Source organism: Acinonyx jubatus, chromosome D2 (assembly GCF_027475565.1).
Source record: "Acinonyx jubatus isolate Ajub_Pintada_27869175 chromosome D2, VMU_Ajub_asm_v1.0, whole genome shotgun sequence".
Taxonomy (NCBI): Eukaryota; Metazoa; Chordata; class Mammalia; order Carnivora; family Felidae; genus Acinonyx; species Acinonyx jubatus.
Window position 1 is genome coordinate 21,041,166 of NC_069393.1, and position 23,141 is coordinate 21,064,306.

At 39.4% G+C, this 23,141-nt stretch overlaps 1 protein-coding gene across 5 annotated transcripts in view; it reads right to left on the reverse strand.

The window, feature by feature from the left end:
- The window catches only part of ANK3 (ankyrin 3), a 679,804-nt gene that overhangs the window by 82,367 nt on the left and 574,296 nt on the right, over positions 1 to 23,141 (reverse strand). For 4 of the 5 annotated variants that reach the window (XM_053207647.1, XM_053207648.1, XM_027062065.2 and 1 more), the window contains 2 exons: positions 20,560 to 20,683; positions 15,574 to 15,676 (listed from right to left, as the gene is read on the reverse strand). In XM_053207647.1, the coding sequence (XP_053063622.1) occupies positions 15,574 to 15,676; positions 20,560 to 20,683 (227 nt within the window). Of the gene's footprint in view, positions 1 to 15,573; positions 15,677 to 20,559; positions 20,684 to 21,979; positions 22,120 to 23,141 lie in introns of those variants that run through there. The other variant, XM_027062067.2, reaches the window with a different exon arrangement.

Below are 23,141 nucleotides of genomic sequence, written 5' to 3' on the forward strand. Positions count from 1 at the left end.
TATACCTGTATGTCTCTGTAAGTTCAGATAGTCAAAATAAATTTGTACTTACTCCTCTATAGGTCTACATTGAAGTTTCAAGAATAGAAAACAAAGTTTATTGATAAGTTGTTTTATTTTAACCTTTTTTAAAAAAATGTTTAATCTTCATTTTTGAGAGAGAGAGAGAGCACGAGAGCGAGCTCGAGTGGGGGAGGGGTAGAGAGGGAGACACAGAATCTGAAACAGGCTCCAGGCTCTGAGTGTCAGCACAGAGCCCGATGTGGGGCTCCAACCCACAAACTGCGAGATCATTACCTGAGAAGAGGTCAGACGCTTAACTGACTGAGCCACCCAGGTGCCTCTGAGTCTTTTTTTCTATACATACCACTGCATGAGTTTAAAAGAAACACATTTTTTTCATGTTTATTTATTTATTTTGAGAGAAAGAGAGACAGTGGGTGCCTGCAGGGGGAAGGAGCAGAGAGAGAGGGAGAGAAAGAATTCCAAGCAAGCTTCAGGCTGTCAGCGCAGAGCCCAATGCAGGGCTCAATCTCATGAACCAAGAGATCATGACCTGAGCTGAAATCAAGAGTTGGATGCTTAACTGACTGAGCCACCCAGGTGCCCTGTTTTATTTCAGTCTTCTAGGACAGCATCTTCAGTAACTGACATGGCAAAAGAAATATCACAGAAGTAACGCTAACCATGATTTCAGCTACTTGAACACATCTCCAAGTTCATCTTACAATTATAAAATTATTTCGCATGTCTCAAAAAAAAAAAAACCCACTTTGCTGACTTTTGTTTCCAAGTGGGGCAGAGTAGCTAGTGGAAGCCTACTGCTGCTGCAAGCACACCTGGTAAGTATGCAGATGGGCTCTGAATGCCATGGACAAAAGGCACAGAGAACAAGGGGAGCTGCCCTCCGGAGAAGGGAAGGGCTCGAAGACCCCTGTGGGCTTTTTGTTGCCATGTTTAACTTGGATGCATTCGTCAATTATCAGTGCAGATAGAATTTGGGCTTTGTACCTGCAGGGGCCACTACTGGGGCCTAGAAAAACCAAGGGAGTTTTGGTGGAGATCTGGGTGGCCTTAAGCGTGCCACAGATTTCTGTGCAGAACATTTGCTGAATTCTGGGACTGTGCAGAACAGAAAGCTAGAAACCTAACCAGAAAATCACTAAAAGGCACAGTGTTGCTTCTTGGCAGTTTCATGAAAAAAAGATTTAGAAGTTTGGGATTTCTCAGGGGAGAGGATCACACAAAATTTTCACTTAAGGACCCTGAAGGGCCAGGGACAAAGCAGAGGTAGTCCAAGTTTACCAGGGAGGCGAACAATTTTGCCTCATTTCAGCAAAACCTCAACTGGATTGAAATGATCAGCTACCACCCTATTTGTCTAGCAGAGGGAGGGTGCACACTTTATGGAGAATTACATCATCAATCGGGTGTGTCCTGTCTACAACTTTTTATATATCATGTCCAGCATGGCCAGAGCACATGAACAAAAAAACCAAAATAAAACAGATACCATAAACAGACTCCCAGGTCATCCTACATTTTGAAGTAAGCAAATAAGAACTTTACAACAGCTTTAATTAGTATGTTGAAAAACATGAAGGAAAAAACAGAGGAAAGAAATGAAAAGGTGGAAAAGTTAACAAGGCACTGGAATTACATAAGAAAGAATCAAATGGGCATTTGATCATGTCTAAATACAATGCCAGTTCTTGACTAGGCACAATAGAACACAGGGTCAGATAATTGGAAGTGTAGATGGAAAAATGTACAAAAGAAAGGACTTAAAAACAGAATGGAAAACCCAGAAAATAGTACGAGACATGTGGAACCCAGTGAAAGGTTTTAACATGTGCAATTGGACTCTCAGAAGAGAAAAAGGCAGAAGCTGTATTTGAGGAGAGAACAGCCTTCCTTTACTGGTCTCCAAGACAGATAGGGACAGAGCCTCAGGCAGAAAATGGGAATCTTTTCTGGGATTTCCCAGTGACTTAGGAATCAGTGGGAATTGGGATTTCCTAGTGAAATGTCTCTGGCTTATTACTTCAGTAGATCATGGATGAAAAGCCTTTCTGCTCCCGTGCAGAGAGCTTCTCATGAGCTTAGTAGTGAGCAAACAGCCAAGAGTGACGAGACAGTTGTGAAGTGTATAATATGAGGAATAAGATAAACAAATAAACAGAACAAAAGCAAATCAGAAGAAACTGAGGCATTTCAGTGAGAAGAAAACTTAAAATTTTTCATTAATATCCAGAGAGAGGAGATCTTTTTATACTTATAAAGCAATAAAACACTAAAAACAAACAAAAAACTCAGAGAAAAAATAACTCATAGAAAGTAACAAATACGATAGCATTAAAGTTGAAAAAATATCTAGAAGTTAGGGGGAGATTTTCAAATGTAGAAAATAGGAGAGCATACAAGAAAGCAGAGGATTATTTCAGGAATTCCAAACCCATTTCTTTTCTTCAAAAAAAAAAAAAAGAGAGAGAGAGAAAAGTTTTAGAAAGAAAAAAACAGTGAAATAGAGAAGAAATCAAAGAAATAATTCAAGAAACTTCCCCAAAGCAGAGGACCTGAGTTCCCAAAGTAAAACAATCCACTTGAATGACCAGCATTATGAATATAAACCGACTATAGCACATCATCATGAAATTTTAGAATCTGGAGACAAAGAAAGAGCCTACAAATTTAGGGAGGAAAAGTGATCACACATGGCAGACTTCCACCAGTCTTTTAATAGGAAAAACTGAAGTTAAAGGCAATGGAGCAGTTCCTTCAGCGTCCTGAAAGGAAATGATATTCAACCCAGAATTCTAAAACCAGGCAAAAAAAGGTACGGAAATAGAATTAAGATATCTTCAGAAATATAACCCCCCCCCCAAATATATTTCTCACTAACTCTGTAAGGAAACTATTGGAAGATGTATTCCATCAAAGTGAAGGATTCAACCAAGAAGGGGAAAGATATAGGGTCTAATATAAGAATATAGAGAATTTTCATGGTGACAGTGAAGGAAGACCCAGGAGGACATCTATGCAGTGGAACTACAAGGAACTTGACAAGTAAGAAAGCTCACAGAGAGATGAAATTTATAGAACACCTAATGAATGTGATCATATTGAGAGGAGATTGGCATAACTGGGAGGAACTTGTGGACTGGACCAGTGATATGTAGAGAGAACACCAAGCAAATGCAAAAAACTCCAGGGAAAGCAAAATATTGTGCCAAAAAGAAAATTCAATCAATACATTTCACATCTGTGGAAAGCATTTACATAGGCATAATAGAAGCACTAAATGCTGGCATAACCAAAGTAAAATACAACTGTTTGGGGGAAAGTAAGGGGATGGAAAGTGTGCATGGTGGGAGAGAAGAGGTATTTAAAGTAACAGCTTCATCTTCCATTTTGGGAAGTGAATAAATAATTCCTGAAATGGGTGAAAGCCAACAAGAAGCCACATATACATTTTAGACACACGAAAGCACATGATAAGAGCTATCAAAAGGTACGCTAAGCAGTTGTGTCTGGAGAGGAGAAATTGGAGGCTGAAGGTATATATGTGAATTCTTTTCTTTTTTCCTAATGAGTACGTCTTATAAAATGACATGGCTTTTTATTTGTTTGTATAACTTCAATAATAAAACATAAATTTAAAAACTTACAGTGAATTACAAAGATTTTTTTTTTAAAACGCTGAAATCAAATTGGGATAGAATTAGAGTCAACAATAGCAAGGTCCTAACACTTCAGAAGCAACACATCACTTCAGAAAGTTCCTAAATTCTACATGGATTAACCAAAGATTATGTGTTAGTGTTAGTCCAGCCTTATTCACTAATTTTACTGACTTCTGGAGACTCCAACCAACTAACCTTCAGAATAGGGCAAATATTAGTATAAAGTTGGTGGTGATACTCACTTTAATTTTTTAGCACAGTATCAATCCTACATTTGGGGCCTTGAGGTCACTTTTCACAAAGGATCCATTTTTTTTTAAGTTCTAACAAATAAGTAATATCACTCCTCCTTGGTAATTACAGTAAATTATTTACCTTTGGAACTCTTAGAAACATTCACTGGCAACATTAATTATTGAAACAATGAATTATACCATGCAAGGAGGTATCACTGCCATCATGTACTATTTATGGAGGCAGGAGTGTGCCAGCACACTGGGGTCCCAGGTCCCTGTCAGTCCTTCCTGACTCCTTTACCTTTGCCACACAATGAAACTTTGTCAGCATACAAATGAACAAATGTAATATGAGCAAATGTACTTGTTCAAAATGATGAGCTGTATGTTCCCAATATTTATCCCAACTTTTTTTTCCCCAAAGAGGTTTGCTTACATTTATGAGCAGACCTATCAATTTTAATAACCTAAACACAAACAACATGTTCTTCCCACACCATATCCCTTTAAATACAAAATAAGGCAATTTAACTGAACCTATATTTTTTGGCTTTTCCTTATCTTTATTTATTGAAAGCCCTTTTGGAGATGCCCCAACATGACTTGATGGCTTTATGGTCCTTGGTGAATTTCTTAACTTTTCCCAGTCTCAGTTTCCTTTGAAATTTTCAAATTGAGAGTTGCTTGCTGTGGAGATTCAATAAAAATGTACATCAAGGGGAGGCTGGGTGGCTCAGTCAGTTGAGTGCCTTGACTCTTGATCTCATCTCAGGTCATTATCCCAGAGTCATGGGATTGAGCCCCATGTCAGCCTCTTTGCACTGAGCATGGAGCCTGCTTAGGATTCCTTCCCCACCCCCACCCCCCCCCCCCAGGCCCCATCTCTCTCTCCCTTTCCCTCTCTGCCCCTCCCCCACTCACACATGCTCACATACATGTATGAGATGCTCTTTCTCTCATAAAAAAACAAAATAAAAAATTTAAAAAATCTGGCACCAAGGCCAGTGTTGGCATGGAGTCATATTAATGTTTCTTTATAAGTATAGTAATTTCTACTTTTCTTTTTTTTTGTATTCCATTATTTTAATTTTATTCCTTGTTTTTGTACAATAAAATCCATAATTTGCATAAGGCATGTGTTTTAATAACAGCACTGTTATTTTTTAACTTTTTAATTTTCTTATTAATTTTTTTGTATTTTATTTTAATATAATTTATTGTCAAATTGGTTTCCATACAACACCCTGTGCTCATTCCAACAAGTGCCCTCCTCAATGCCCATCACTCACTTTCCCCTCTCTCCTACCCTCCATCAACCCTCAGTTTGTTCTACTGCATTTCTGCTTTTCAAAGGACTTTCATTTATACTAGCTCATTTGTTAAAATACAGTAATCGGGGAAACAGCAAAAACAACAACGTTCCAGTGCCAGCGCCAGTCCTTTACAGTTACATACACAGCATGCTTATATCAAATCAATGGAGCCCGTTCAGTTAGAAGAATGCATCTTGTAAATGTGTAGGACTTACTTGTTGACTCAAAAATGCTTAATGTTAACAAGAGCAATACCAACACTTACTGTGTGTCAACTCAATGTCAAGGACTGTCCTAGACCTTTACATTCATGTATCCTTTGAATTTCAGAACCTCGTAGCCCTAGGAGTAATATTATACCCATTTCACAGGGTACAGAACTGAGGAAACTGAAGTTCAGAGAGAAACTTCAAAAATGTGACAACATAAAATCAACACCCAGCACTGGGTAGCTTTAGTTAGTAGAACACTGTGTTAAGGAAAAATTCACACTGACTTAATAAGATGTTTTACTCCCACATCAAAAATGATATGAATAAGCACATCAGTTTTCATCTTGGAAATGATGTCAAGGGCCCTATTAAAATCAAAATGCACGTTATTCAATAGAGTCCAAAGCCTGACTAATGATGATATCACAGCCTCCATGAGCTTAATACTTTCCAAAAATAGCTTCTCACTAGCCCTATTCATCAGAGGAAAGAAAAGAGCAAGTATGAACTGGCCTTAAAAGAGGATATGCCCAAATGCCCAGGTCTGAAAATTAATGTCCAGGCTTGGAAGCAAAGAGGCAGAGAGCAAGAAAATATATGCAAGGAAAAGAAAGAATAACCAATTAAGTTCAATATTAGATAATTCTCCAGGCTGCCAACTGTCAAACCCAGTGTGGGATGACACCAGTGAAGATCCTTCACTGTCAGCTCTGCTGCCCCTGGGAGGCAGCAGAAGGTAGTCCTGTAGGTTAACTGGTGGCCTTGACATGCTATTGTTCACATAGCCAGGTAGACCTCACAATATCAGGTCACATGCAAAACGCAGTGCAGCTAATCTGAAAAACTGTAAACACAGTGTAATTAAGAAACACCCAGATGACAGCACCAGACTAGGAGCCCATGGAAGGAAAGGCTTACAAGAACAATTTTACCCCATGACCACAAACTAGACAGGACCAGGACAGAGGAACCCATGTGGGTGTCAGTTCCCTTAGACCAAGAGTACATGACTTGGGTTTGACTTTGGCTACTTCATGTCACGGCCCAGCGAATGACAAGTTGATCACCTCACTGAACCTCCATTTCTGCATTGGGCAACTGGTAGATAAGATTAACTGTCCTGATTTACTGTGAGAATGGAATGGCTGAAGTATTGTGAAAGTGATTTGAAAATTTTAAATTGCTATGCAAACAAAAACACAGATAATAATAGTCCTAAACTTCCCAGAATTTTTATAAGTGAAGATAATTAATTTCTTAAATTGATAAGACATTATAGCCTTCTATGAGCTTTTGAGATAGCATATGCCTTACCAGATGAAGCAGCCTGCTGGATTAACAAATAGTGGTGTTTGGGCTATGACAAATACCTGCGTAAATGTTGACTCTCCCCATGGTGAACATGCTTTGACAGGTGTGCCATATTTGGTGTATGAGAGTGGCAGCCCAGTGGTCAGCAACAGAATGGGTCCAAACAGCCATCGGACCTAAATTCTATTCTCAGGTCTATCACCTCGTGTCACTTGAAGTGAAACTGAGCAAGTGAAATACTGCTGTCAGTTCCAGCTTCTTTGTCTGTATGTGGTAATGATAGTATCTAGTCCATAGGAAGCTGAAAGCATGACATGAAATGATCCATCGTGGATCCATGTTGTGGCAGGTACCACAATAAGTATTATAAGTATTGTAATCTACAGCAAACTGAATGAAATGGCAAACTGCTATGGGTCTGTATAGACATCCAGTGCAACTAGTTGGAAATATTCTTTTAACAAATGGATTCCATCTTTAGAGACAAAAAGTCTAATCTATAGTAACTGAGAATAGAATGGTGGCTACCAGAGGCTCAGGGATGGAGGAAGAGGGGGGATATTGATTAAAGCATACAAATTTGCAGTTATAAGTTTAGTAAGTTCTGGAAGCCTAATATATAGCATGGCAACTAGCTAATAATAATATATTATATTCTTGAAATTTGTTAAGAGAGTAGATCTCAACTACACACAAAAAGATGGTAACTATCAAAGTGATGGATATGTTAATTAGCTTGATTATGGAAATTATTTTACAAATATATCAAAACATCATGTTGTACACCTTTAAAAAATGGATTCTATAAAGGAAAACCTGATTTAATCAGAGAATAAAATGAAAATTAAAGGTTGACTAAAGCAGGTCTTTTTTCCCCCAAAATATTTCTTTTCTTAAAGTCAACTATTGCTACACCTAAGATTTTATTTATTTATTTATTTATTTTTAACGTTTATTTATTTTTGAGACAGAGAGAGACAGAGCATGAACGGGGGAGGGTCAGAGAGAGGGAGACACAGAATCTGAAACAGGCTCCAGGCTCTGAGCTGTCAGCACAGAGCCCGACACGGGGCTTGAACTCACCGACCGCGAGATCATGACCTGAGCCGAAGTCGGCCGCTTAACCGACTGAGCCACCCAGGCGCCCCCTAAGATTTATTTTATACTAAAATACAAACCATAGAATCTGAGCTCTTTGGAACTTCCAAATCTGATTGGTTTCAAAATAATTTAGCTGTCAATTTCCACAAAAGAAGGTGAATCAAGGTCAGCATGGAAGGTGTTAACACATCAACAACTAGTTCAAGATGTCTAAACTAACTGTACCACCTTAAGTAAGTCACAACACCAACCTGTCTGCCTTAAAACAAAATGTGTAATCTTGCTGACCAATCTGTGAGAGGTGTTGAATGGATCACCTGAGAAATGCTGGCAAAGCACTCTGAAGAGAAAAAGCAGCATATTAAATGTCACTAGTCAAAGGTGTTTATCTTCCAGGAGACTATCTCTAGCAAATCTTTAATCCCAGGCTGGCTACCTTCTGCCACCATGCACATTTCTGAAAGCCCCTTAGAATTACCTTCACAACCAGAAACAGGAAGACCAGTCTGCTGATGTGGGGGCAGGGGAGGTGCAGGAGGAGAACGGAGTGAGAGGTAGAGAAGGAAAAACTGGGTATTAGCATAACCAGCTTTTGGGATTAGGTGTTCTTCTTTTCTATTACTGAGATAATTGCCTAGGTCTTGAAGTGACAGACGTGCAATTTCTTCTGAAGAATCTTCCAATTCACTTATGACTTGCTAATATATCAAGTAGTACATAACATTTATATGACTAAATATACATGAGATTGTCCTTAGCCTAAAAAAAGACCAAGTCTAACCCAGAGGATCTGGAGTGAGTACTGGGCTGAGATAAATGAGAGAGTTACAGGGAGAGTGGTGGAAAGGATGACAGCTACTTCCAGGTATGGGGAGGCTAGAACAGGGCCTCTAACTGTGACTACAGAAGGACCTCACAGCTCCCGTTCAAACAGCCAATGCAACCATTCGCACACTACTGTAGTTAAACCTTCTAACTACACTACTGTAGTTAAACCTTCACTATTAGAAGCCCTGCCACTCATCCCCTTAGACATAAACCATGTGGGCAAATCTGGTATGAGAGAAGGCTGCAAAATGAAAGCAACCTCCTAAACGGGGCCAGGGCCACACAGCTGCTCTGTATCTCTCTCTTCACAGACGTGCTGCCTCTAGATCAACAGAAGTGAAAGCAAATGGAAGGCCCTCATTCCTCAGTGATCAATTAGCAAAGAATGTTTTTCTAAAAGTTTTTGCTTTAGAACACCCAAGTTTACAGCTATGCTCTTAAAAAAATCAACCGTTCTAGAGAGAAAGCATAAAACAATAGACTCTCAAGTTTGAATGGCACTTTAAGATGCTGGAAGACTTTCTATGTTGCCCTTGACATGTGGTTGTTTATGTCAGGTTTGATCGCCACAATACAAGCATATTAGTGAGGACCAAACCCCCAATTAAACTGGCTTAAGATGCTCCCAGCCCCCGAGGGATGGGAGGAAATTGCGATTAATTCACTGGTTTATGTAGCAGGAAAGTCTGGGAAGGACTAACTTCAGGCAATGGCTGAATCCAGCCATGGCTCAAAACATGGTAGGAACTGCTTGTCTTCATGCTCCATCCTTAGCAGCTTTGGGTTGACATCATCTTTATAGCTTAGCAACCCCAAAAAACTAAAGAAAGTCTCAACTTGGAGTCTCATTAGACTTGCCTAGATTTTATACTTTAACCTAAAGTAATCACTGTAATCCAGGAAAAAGAATGCTCTGAATGGCCAGATTGGGGCCCATCCTTAGAGAGGAAGTGATTTCTGATCCTTGTAAAGATCCATTGAGAAATGGATGGGGGAAGAGGTTTGACCATCAGATCCTGTCTCCCACCTATGAAAATGGAATGGGTGTACATAGGCAAAAACAATTCATATCTCTAATTCATATCACTTAGAGATAGTTATTTTTGAATAACTACCAGAAATTCATACTGTATTAAATGTTTCTGCCTGCTGTATACATGCATCTCTTGGTCTTACAAATACTTCTAGGGTCATTCAAAGGAACTATAATTAATTGGCTAGCCTGCAAAACATTTTAGACCACTATCATTCCTTCTACCTCATATCTATGTGATGGTCAAGTATTGCCATTCCTTTAATGAGGCTTTATATGCCATAATTTTTAGCATAATAATTGTCTCCATAATTTTTATAACTTGTTTCTGAATAAGTTGTCAGTTCCCTTTAAGTCACATTAAATAAGGATTTATTATTAGAATTAGGCATAAGCATAATAAAGAACACATGTCTGGGGGCGCCTGGGTGGCTCAGTCGGTTAAGCATCTGAATTCAGCCCAGGTCATGATCTCATGGTTTGTGAGCTGGAGCCCCGCGTTGGGCTCTGTGCTGACAGCTCAGAGCCTGGAGCCTGCTTCAAATTCTGTGTCTCCTTCTCTCTTTGCCCATTCCCCGCTCACATACTGTCTCTCTCTTTCTCAAAAATAAATAAACATTAAAAAGAAAATTTTATAAAAAAGAACACATGTCTGATTATAATCTTTTCTGCTAAAAAATGGGTAAAGATGATGGTATCACATCCATCTTAAAAATACCAGCAAGTATGAGATCCTGGAGGACAGAGTATAAAGTCCTAGGGCTCTTGGATGGCTTCCTTTCAACACAGAGCAACACAGATGCACAGCCTCTAAGGAAGCAGCCTGGAGCCACATGGCCAGTGACTCTGCCATTTATCACCTGTGCCCCCTGGGGTGAGTTAGCTGACTGTGCCTCAGTTTCTTCACCTTTTTAATGGAGCCAAGAAATTATCTCAAATGTTTTTTTTTGTGAAATATGAATGAGTTAATACTAGCAAAACACTTAGAATAGTGGCATATAGTAGGAGCTCAAAATGAACTGTTTTCACCATGATCCCCATAAGCATCACCACCATACCTCTTGACACAGCATCTACTAAATATTATGCCATTTACGCATGAGGACTGGCTGATATGGATCACACACAGCAATTCCATAAGCCATACCAGACAGTTGCTTTCAATAATTATGCCAGAAGAAATGAAAGAACCAGTCTATTGTATTCATCCTAGACAACTGGGCTTCAATCTGGAATCATCCCTTTTCTTATTACCTCCTATTTGGAAAAGAATGTTTCCAAGCACAGATGTTGTTCCAAAACAATCTGACACACACAAGTCAGAGCTTATAAAACAAATACATTAGATGTTGAATGATCAATATACAAAAAGATCCCAACCAGAGTTGCTTTAAATAAGTGATTCTTATGCAGAGATGCATTCCAGAATCACATGTGGAGCTTTAAAAAACACACGTGTCCAGGAACCCAGCCAGGAGACTCTGATTCTATAGGTATCTTCTTTCCAAAGAGCTACTGTGATTCCAATGTGTGCCCCGATTAAGAATTCTAGTAATCTTGGGGTGCCTGGGTGGCTCAGTCCGTCAAGCATCTGACTTTTGGTTTCAGCTCCAGTCATGATCTCACCGTCCATGGGTTCAAGCCCCACACTGAGCTCTGTGCTGACAGTGCAGAACCTGCCTGGGATCCTCTCTCTCCCTCTCTCTCTGCCCCTTCCCTTCTCACGCATGCACTCTCTCTCTCTCTCTTTCTCAAATAAATAAACGAGAAAAAAAAAAAAAGAATTCTAGTAATCTCTACACCCAGCAAGGGGCTCGAACTCACGACCTCAAGCTCAAGAGTCACATGCTTTTGCCAAGAGTCGCATGCTTTTCTGACTGAGCCACCCAGATGCTCCTTCTCCTAATTAGGAATTCTGACTAGGAATCAGGGGCTTCAGCTCTCGGTGCACTAAAAAATCCTATGCTAAGCCCCTCCTAGCCACTGAGCAATCACATTTTTTAAAGTTTTTATTCTAATTTGTTTAACATACCGTGTTATATTAATTTCAGGTGTATGATATAGTTATTCAATATTTCCATACATTACCCAATGCTCATCACCTGACAAGTGCACTCCTTAATCCCCATCACCTATTTAACCCATTCCCTCCACTGATAACCATCAGTTTGTTCTCTATAATTGAGAGTCTGTTTCCTTGTTTCTCTTTTTCTCTTTGTTTTGTTTCTTAAATCCCACATATGAGTGAAGTCATATGATGAGCAATCATATTTTAAAAATTCTTTTTTTATGTTTATTTATTTGGGGGGAGAGCACAATAGGGGAGAAGGACAAAAAAGAAGGGGACAGAGGATCTGAGGCGGGCTCTGCACTGACAGGCTGACAGCAGCGAGCCCAATGTGGGGCTTGAACCCACCAACCATGAGATCATGACCCGAGCTGAAGTCAGACGCTCAACTGACTGAGCCACCCAGGTGCCCTTAAAAATTCTTTAAGATGATTCTCATGAGCAGTCAGGGCTGAGAGTCACTACTTTAAACAATAAAATCTTCTGACAAACGCAAGGCATGATTTATTTACATATATATTTTCTGAGGCATACCTACAGGTGACTCTTGATTGCAAGGTAAAGGGAAGGTAAAAGGACAGGGAGTTCATTTCATGGATAACCCAGTATCACAGTGGCAAAAGAGTCCACTCTTGATTATCTGGGGGAGAATTAAGTGGTTTACAAACTGATCATGATTCAGGCTCAGCAGGGCATGAGGATGGGCTCACTTCTCCAAACCCCCTTCCCAGCTCTGGCCTCCACACCTGCCTTCAACAGCACAGGTTCTTAGGAACACGTGAGTAGCAGGCCTGTGCTAATTATCCTGAATCTCTACTTTCACTGTGGTTTATGTGCAAACTCATTAATCAGCAGCACAATAATAAAGAGGCAACTAACTATGCTGTGTATAGGTGAGGTCTACTCTTGTTGAAAACAAGCAACACATGGAGAGTTCATTTTTATTCATTTTCAACTTTATGTGTCCAAGCAACTTTAACTGGGCAATGATAGGGCAGTTTTAAATCTGACAGTAAGTCATGTGTCATTGCTTCCAGAATTCTAAATATTTCAGGCTTCTGGCATGCTTTCAGACATAATCAATACTGTGGAGAAACTCCATTTTGAAGTTTATAAATACAGATTTAAAGTCATGATGGATACAAACTAATAATGTTTGCCACTTAATTCTGATATAAAGTCTGTGCTTTATATTAAGCATCCTTCTAAAGTAAATGCTTCTCATTAGTCTTGCAAAGTACACCTAGACCCTTCCCTTTAGCCTCTCTTTGAGGAATTAGCTTCATCTCTCTTCTATAATAAATGAGATACCAGACACTAAATAACTTAACACACCTCTTTCAGATTTTGTTTTCCCCTTTCCTCCAAGTTTGTATTTTGAAGGTATTCAAACAAATTAAGAAGTTGAAAAAACTACATAAGAAACACCATTTGCACTTCACCTAAATTCAACATTAACATTTTGCCATGTTTGCACTTGCATGAGCTCTCTCTCTCTCTACACAAGTATTTTTCTTTTGGCTGAACCATTTGAAAATCAGTGGCTGACTCAATGATTACTTCATTGCTGAAAACGACAGCATGCATACCCCCAGAACAGAGACATTACCCTGTAAAGTTTCAATAATGTTGTCACTGTTAACAAAACTAACAATGATTTTCTAACAATACAGCGAGTACATTGTCAAATGTCCTCATTTGTCCCTAAAATGTCTTCATGTCATTCATACTTTTATTTTTGAATCTCTGGTGATTTTATTATGAAGTTGTGTGGCCAGGAATAATGTATGTGTTCCACAAGGAACACCTCTGTGGTCATTGGAGAAAGCAACTTCCTACCTCTGCAGTTATCAACTTAAGATTTATTTGTAAAGGTTTCAAGATGTCCTAAGCTCTTCTTTCCCTTGACTAGTCTAGAGAGTTGTTTGTGACATCCACAGAGGTGCTTTTCAAACTGAAGCAGCAACAAACTCAACAAGAGAACATCAGCTTTACCTTTAAAGTTCTCTTTATCCTTTCTTTTCACAAATTTTTCATTCTGATTAAAGCTACCCCTTCCAGCCTCCCTGAGTAAGCAGGTGTTGGCAGTAGCTATGAGGTAATGGTGCAAAACCCCTCAGAAGCCTGTTCACCACCTGTAGCATGGCAATCATCTATATTTTAAGGTTGATGTGCAGATATGGAGAGGTAGTGTACCTGGCAGTGGGAGTAGTGGTGATGGTGGTAGTGATGGTGAGGTCATGGTGATGACGGGGGTGATGGTCCCAATTTCAGACCCTTGCCCCCAAGTGAATATACATTCAGAAATATAAACCATCATTAGATTCAATCAAGCATTTAAGATTCCATTATAGAACTAGGCACATACTTTATATATGACCAAAGTGTTACTGATACCTAAGGAATCTCCTATCACCTGCAATTTTGTAAGATTTGTGGGTTTTCCTTAGTCATGGAGAATAACAGGCATTTCTACACTGGTGTTATAATATATCCACTAACGTCTCATTTCAATTGGGAACATGAAGAGATCAGAATCACCCAACCAGGATAATGACCACAGCCAACCAAGAGAGAGCACCTCAGAAAATCTCAACCAATACCTGCGCAATACCTTAACACCCAAGAGCTTAGCTCCATTATTTGAAACAAGTGCCTTCTTTAGTGCTAATACCCACTTAAACCATGACATGCTATCACACCTATAATTATTCTACAAAGGCTGTTTGTGTCTGACAACACACTGAATGGCTACTGTATTCACCTCTGTAAAACCTGCACACTAAGAATGTTCCAGAGAGTGTAAAGCAATAAAATATTAATTGCAGGTTCTTGTGAAATTCCATGTACATCTGTACGTCTGGAAGTCAGCATGTCCCAAACACATGGGAGTCCCTGAAATCTGACTACTGGCTACTTAAACCTCTAACTTGTTGATAATGTTACTATCACGTATTTACCTGCTCCAATTTACCTTCATTGTTCAGTGAATAAGTAAGTGTAGCATGATTTCATCAATTATTTACATTGCTTGAATATGATAAGCCACCTTCAAAATTAGTTTTATGGCCCATTGTCAGCTCATGACTTCACATTTAAAATCAAGTATTGTGTGTATCCAGAATAATGAATAACCCTGAGCCCATATGCAGCAGGATTGCACTGCTGGAACTTCCTGCATTAAGCCAGTATCTATTCAACCACAATGATCAGAAAGAAGAAACTGTGTGAACACCAGCAGAGATTCTGGTAGAAAACAAAATACTGTCATATCTTGAGAAGGCCCATCACAGGCAGCTTTGAAGCTAAGGGATCAAAGACTTGACCAATCTTGTCTTTAACTACTTGCTAAAAACAATTCTAGCAAATTCCAGCGTGCACCCACAGTTTGTTTAGGAAAATCAAACACTCACGTGGATAATGTCAGCAACTTTAGCTGGCAATTATTATTAACTCTCTTCAAAAAAACTGAAATAGATTTGATCTAGAAATGAGAAAGGTATCTGTGTCATTCTTAGGACTTTCTGAGTTCCTCTCTGTGGGCTTTTGGGGATTCACCTGCAGAAGACCAGGCTATTTCTGTGTATGGCACAACTGATTTCTTTCTCCCCTCCCCCCTCTTTTTTTACAATTGATTTTTTTCCTTTTTCCCTGGCAGTACAAGAAGATTTACAAATGCAAAATCAAAAACATACAGAGGTACAGATTTTGTCACGGAACAAAGAGCTCAATTCAATCACAGCAATGAAAGTTCAACAATCCAACAATATTTTAAGGAGGATGCATACCTGCTCTTTGGATGGTACAAGGAGTTCTTCAATCATCATGCTGTCCCGCGCATAGGAGCTTCTGTTCAAGGTGTACGACCTATCCGAACTGAAGGAGCGGAGGCTGTTGTATTTACAGTTAACCATTCAAGAGTGGTGGATGATGATGAGATGAACAAAATAAAATTAATGCATGCAAGTTTGAAAACAGGCAAGATGGCTAAAAATATCAACAGAAGTTGTTCTTGAAAAGACATTATCAAAAATAAAATCCCTTAAATTTGAGGAAATCTCTTAAGCTTAAACAATTTCATGATCAGATTTTGTTTAAAATTAGGCTAAATGGTGTTAAATCTGTGACAATATGAAATGAATGAAAACTCTGGATGTTTCACTATGATAGTTGAACTAACAGGGTAACTGAGGGTAACTGAGAAGAACCAGATGACTACAGATAATTTGATAGTTTAAGAGATTTTTCTATGGTAAGGCCTTATCTCAGAGTCTCCTTTATCTGTTTACCTTGTACTATTGAATGGAATTATGTCTGCTGCAAATGGGTCTGTTCATAAGTCTTTGGAAACTAGCTATGGGTTTGACCTATTAAGAGTTCTGGTTTATAGCTGTACTCATGGAAAACATCAAAAAGGAAATAGTATGACAAATATATCTTACATGATCTTTGCCATCTTTCTCGCCTTGAAAAATTCAAATTTCATGTATGGTGATCTTGTCTTTCCACACTCTACTCTTTTCTTCCTTGTGCCTTAAATTGTTCTCCTTTCTAGCTTCTTTTAAATCCTCTACACAGCCCCTGACTTTCCCAGAGTGCAAGCCCCTGATGTCCTGAAGTGCCTCTCATATACTGACCTCTAAACTAAAAACCAATATGGAGGGTTGCAGGGGGTGACAGCAGAAGGGAGTGAAGATGGTTGAAACGTACGAACTTCCAGTTATAAAATAAGTCGGTCCTGGGAATACATACACATCATGGTGACTTAGTTAATAATACTGGATCAAGTATTTGAAAGCTGCTAAGAGAGTGACTATGTGTGGTGATGGATGTTAACTTGATTTATTATGGTCATCATTACTTTGTATACCTGAAACTAACATGTAATATGTCAATTACCTCTCACCTTAATAAAAAAAAAAAAGAGTAAGGGATGCTGGGAAGCTTGCACATATGCACATAGGACATGCAGGCTGATTGGGCTCACAACTAATCTGAGCCTTGGCAGAACACCTTGTGATTAATCCTCTGCAAACAGAGGACAGAAACTTGTGGGGAGGTGTTTGAAGCCATCTGCCTCTTACCTCCCTATCCCACCTAATATGATAGGCTGTAATAAGGTAATTTCTCATTGTCTCTTGTTTCCAATGAGGTCTGACACTTCCTGCCCCACCCTCCTTGGAATAAGCCGCTGAGCATGAAATCACTTAGCTGCAGTCTGACAGAGTCGACCCCCTGCAATGCAGCATCCCACAGCATCCCACAACTACCGTAGAACCTTTTGTTCTGGTGTTGTCCTTATTGGTATGGAGGACAAAGATGGTGGGAAGTTGCTACCTGTCACTGCCCATGTAAGTAATAAACTGAATCTAAATGTAGCCGCTTGAATCTTTATCAGTAGAATCAGTAAGATGTTGGCCTTGGCCTTGGCTTGTGTAAAAGAGCAAAGAAGATGAAAAGAAGAACGGTTCCTTGCTTTGCACAAAATGACTTCTTTTCCCCAATGTTCCCTATACTAAAGATTACCCAAGGTGGGTATTTTATATCAAGTTACAGAGGCCCCTGAATTATAGGAATCATTCAAAGGGTCCACACGAATGAGGAGATGCATTCTTCTAGGATTAGAGCCTTGGCTTCCACCAGAATCCTTGGGGGATTTTCGACCTCAAAATAACCATCATTCTACAGAGTCATTATCTAGTATATTCAGCAAATACACTGATTCTTATTAGTAAGGCACAATATTAGAGACTGGATACAGAAGCAAAAACAAAAAGAACTAAGCCTTATTTCTGCACAGAGATTACCTAGTAAGCCATGTATCTGGCTACTTGCATAGGCAGGCTTTCTGGACCCAGTCACATGATACATAACTCTTCCTTTTTTGTTCTGGGTTACTTGCAAACAATTTTTTGCAAACTGCGTTACTTGCAAACATCCCCCTATCACTCCTGTTTCTAGCCCCTTACCATCCCTCAAATACAACGTAAACTTCCTAAAAGCAGATACTGCCCAAGAGAACTTTCTGCAATGACAGGCACTGTTCAATACGTTGGCCACTGGCCAGGTATGGCTGCTGAGCACCTGAGGTGTGGTTATTGTGACTGAAGAATTGAACTGATTTTTACTTAATTTTAACTAATTTTAATTTAAATAATCTTATGTAGCTAGGGGCTATACCATTAGCGTAACTTCTAAGTAGTCACAGCAAGGTTCCAATTGTCCCAGTGATATGGTTGGGAGACACCACATTCATTTCTTTAAGTTCTGGTTCCCATTGTACATGGTAACGCTGTGGTATGTAAGAACAACTTTACAGTAGATGTGAACAAACATGTAAACATTAAAAAAATTATTACATATTCATTTCAACTTCAGCTTTAAAAAAATCTAAGATTTGTTAATTTTTAAAAAATATTCTCTTTCTTTTAACTTCTATATGAGTGACAACTGAAGAATAGCCTAGAACTGGGTGCCGTCAATGGGAAAGCCTAAAGATGTCTTTCTTTTACATAACATCTAAGTTCCTACTCCTCACTGTTCTGGACCAACAAGTTACGTTAGACAGATGGAGTTCATTAAGCTTCACTCTGAATCCTTAATACATCGACGTCCTTTCAGCTACTAAAACTAGATATTATTTGCATGGGGGTCTGGAAAGCATTAAATTGTTTTCAACTAAGGTCAACTATATTATTTGTAGCCATCAGTATACCCTACGTGTTAAATATAGGAAGTGTTAGAAAAACACATGCCTCAGAAGTCTAAAATCATATGAATGTACCTAGCACAACCCAAACAAAACAGCAACCAGCAAACAAACTGCTTTTCAAATCAAGATTTTTTCTTCAAACCCAGTGAAAGTTCTCCAGTTACTTCATGCATTACACAAACTTAAAGGAAATTCCTTAAGTACTCAATTTTGCATTAAGTCACATTTCTTGTCATACATTCAGTTACTTGCTAATTTTCTAAGAATTACAAAAACGATTTTCTAATGCAGAGCAGGAAAAAAATAAGCACATTGCAGCACATCACAGCACAGCACAATGCTGAAGAAAATAAAAATCAGAAAATGAGTCAGGGAAGGGCAGAAAAACACTGTAAAAGTGACATATCTTCTTACCTGATCTTGGGACTAATTTAAAGTATTTTTAGAAAAACACAGGAGAAGTAGAAAGCAAAAAAATCAGACAGGGAAAAAAGAAAAAAATGTTATGGTTGAATGAGTTACACACTTAATGTATTCCTTTTTAAATGTTACACTCAGAATATTTGGTCATACTCTAACAATACTTTAAGAAATATATCAGTGTTATAGTTTTGTTTTGGTTTTTTTTTTTTTTTTTTTTTGCAGATTTGCCTCTGAGCATAACATGACTTGCCAATGTAAAAAAAAATGAGTTACATATAATAGCAACAAATAATAACGGGTGCAATCAAAACCAGAAGTGTGAAAGCCTTAGGAAAATATGCTGGTGTCATCTCTCCCTGAATGTCAGCCTCTATAATTTTCTATATACAAATGATTGACTCAAAATGCAGCTTTTACATATCATCTGAGGAAGAGAATCAGCTAGTTATTGGATTACAAAAGCTATTAAACCTCTAAGTAGAATTTTCCCTTGAGATCCTTTGAGACTCTGTATGTTTTTCAGTTTAACTCATGGCTCTGCATGATTACACGAGATATTACATATTTTTAAACAGTTATTTTCCTCTTCTTATTAATGATCCCCTGTTACACTGAAATCTTAAGGACTTTTATAAATATATTTATAAAGCAAAAATTATATGAAGTTACATAAGGTTCCAAGTTGTATTAATAAAAAGACTAGCTCAAAGAAAAATCAATTCAGTATCTAAACTTGGCCACATCAACAACACTGAGAATAAACTCCCAGGCTTACTTTGTGGGAAGTGCCATTTACTATTAGACAATGAAACTTTTTACAACAGATCCTTAAACTATAGGAAAATGTCCCCAGGGTTCTAGCTTAGAAAGTTTAATTATTAGCTTTAAAATAACTTGACTGTCAGCAAACATGCTGTTAAACCAACCAGGGAAAAGAAGTCCCCAGATTCTGGACAAGGTCCTGTTTCTTTCAACCAGTGTCAGGTAAGTTTGAGCCAAGGTTTTTCACATGCAAAAGTTTTATACTTCAGTTTTAAAGGCTGAATTTGCTACCATTCCTGTCCATGACTTTGGGTAAGTCATTGCAATGCTCCTAACTTGTCCATAGTAAACAAAGTAATGCCACAGTTTTAGAGAGATACCCAAACACTTGGTAGACAATTCTAATAAGCTATATGTAATCTTTTTTAGAATGCTCTCTTAAGTTTCAATCATGAATTATTCTTTCAGTGTTAGAGAACAGTGAACAATCAATACAACTATTTCATACTTAGCGGAAAATAAGATTTTTCTTTCACTATGGAACAAAATTTAATTTTTAAACATGGAGACCACACTGACTCTCCCAGTTTTATCAGTGAGCTCTTTTGCCATCATGCTTGAAGCATGACTGCAAGGTGGGGAAAAAAGAACCAACACTCAACATGTTCAATCACGTAAAACCAAGGACTGAGAAACCACAAAAGAAAACAGCAGAGCATGTATACTAGAGTTGAGAACATTTGAGAACATTCTACCAAATTCACATCCTCATCCAAAGAGCACATTTGGGGATAATGTGAACAATGAAAATGATTTTGGTTTATGACAAATCATGGTTGTATTAAGGTAACTATGAAAAACAGCACCAATAAAATACCTGGCAGAACGGGCCCCAAGACTAAAGCCCATGTAGCCCTCTGCAGGGAGAGAGTCATCGCCCAGCTCCTTAAGGTCCTGGGGCCCCAGGTATTTGTCCGTGTCACCTGTCATTGCGTCCTCACCTGTGGATGGACAAAGCAAACCACAATCAGAAGCTTCCCTTTTGAAAATGCATTTGTTGTGGGGAAAAACCGCTCCTTTGATCACCAGCAAATCACTCATTTTCTCATAATCCCCTACCCCCTGGATAATATCTGTAACTGCCATTTAGAAGGAAAAAGCATACGTAGAGGTTAGTCCATAATTTCAAGAGTGAATTTAAGTAGCGAAAGAGCTCCTGGTGTTAAGTTTTCCATATTAAAATGTCTCCCCTGTCTCATTTCCCCTCCTCAAGCCCCGGCTGACTAGAAGGCTGACTAGAACGGTGGATCTTTTACTTCAGTTGGCTTTCCATGCCTCACTATGCCAAGGGCAGCTCGTCTGAATGGACATGGATTGCAAAATAAGAGCCACCTCTCCATTACCGTTCTGGAAAATCATATATGGGAAGGGAATGGACTTTCTTTTTCAAAATGGTCTTCTCACACACAGGATTCCAGTTCGGGGCTTATGGAAGAAACTTAGCAAGTTATTTAATCTGAACTATTACTGCTTAATAGTTCAAGGAAAACCTTGAAACACATCAATTTTGAACTGTTTCTACACCAATCACAGTAACAGCTCAGTGCAGCTGCCCCAGGGCTGGAACCCTACTTGGGAAGGAGCTCTACTTTCTGTAGAGACCAAATGTAGAGGCCAGCAGTTTGAAAGGACTGATATAAATTGCTCTTTGCCCATCAATACAAAGAGTTAATTTTGTAAAACTTTTACTAGCTACATATGCACAGCATGACCTCACGGAAAAACCACATTCCAAGAGTGACAGAGCAGGTTTTTCAAATGCCTTTTGCCCTCTGGGACGTTTCCCATCCTTTTCAAAACGTATCACAGACTGTGGAAAAGTTCATTCCGAAAACAGGCAAACCTATCTCCTTTTTATGACTCTCCTTGTCTTTCTGGACACAAGCGTGTCTGGCTGAGAGAGATCTCAAAAGCATGTATGTTATGTTTTCTCAAAGGTAAGTGATTCATCTGTTCCAGCTATATTTTCCAATTCCTTCATTTGGTACCATTTATAATTTCCATTCATTTAAACCCAGGAAACCACAGAGCTTAGCTTTTAAACTACTAATCAAGTCTAAAAATACACTATCAACTACTGTTTTTGCAAATATAAAAACTAAACAGATCTGTTTTCTACTACTACCCGGTACCAAGAGATTATTTTAAGTAACTATTCACAGCTGGGCTATTTGCACATTCACTGCACATGAAACAAAAACAGCACACACCAAGTACAACTTAAAGAAAGAGCTTACTCTGCGGTAAAGCCATTTCCACCAGGCGGGGCTGATCAAATGTTTTCCTGATGTTTCCAGGAATTCCTTAGGCAGTGATTTAGAATATACCTCCGAATCAGCCCAAACAAACCGACCCCTGGGGGTGTATTCACGTCTTCACCACCACCGCAGGGTCCTGCTCAGCATCTTTGTCTTCTCGTAGGCAGTGGAGGACTTACACATCTTTTTCTACTCATCAGAGTGCAAAGATTTTCGATCTTTCAGACCAGAAAAAATAAAAATAAAAAAGAGCAAAACCTGGCTACACTTAATTGAGAAGACCCTTTTGATCACTCTGCAGACATCCTTTCAAAGCTCCTTCTGATTGGACCAAGAACTCCGCTGGCAAGCCTCTAGCAGGACCGAATGGTGACATAAATGCAAGCCCTTGAGTTATTTGTATGTAAATATGAGGACTGCTCCAGTGTAGACTTTCGGTAATTTGATACCAATGCCCGGTGCCTAACCGGGTAACCGAGACCGCCTTAAATCTAGGGAGAGCCGGCGAGCGGGGTGCTGCGTTTAGTCAGGAGGTGACTCTTCTCCAACATGAATGAAGAAACGGCCAAGCCAGGTAGAAGAAAAAACAGAAGAAAACAAAGAAATGGCCCAGGCGGGGAGTGGCAGGGAGCTCCAGGCAAACTTTCAACTTTGTTCTCAGCTGGGAACACCGGGAGCCCTGGTTATTTATGGTCCCTGTCAGGTGGAAGGAGGGGAAAAAAAGAGCCAGAGGGAGGGCCTGCCCTTGAGCCGAGGTGCTGAAACTGTGGGGCTGCGGGAAGCCACAGCGATTCCAGAAGCTCTCCGAGAAGCGCCTGAGAGTACATGGATCCCCACTGCTTTTTGTCAAGAGTTGGAAGAAAGGAGCAGAAGGAAAAAACAAGTGAATGTCTGCTTTATTTTGGGCATAAGTTCTTTCGACTCTTTAACCCACTCAAAGGAACTAACTGGTCATCCCTCCACCACCACCCCTCTCCCCCGCCCCCTTGAGAAGGCTCTGGAGAGAGCTCCCAGCAGAGAGGAAGAAGCATTTGCTGCGAAGGGCAGGAAACAGCCCGGAGGAGGCACTGCTGTCACTTTGCTGTTATGGTGTTTCCCTCTCTCTGGGACTCCTGGCCTCTCTCTGGGTCTCCCGGCCTCC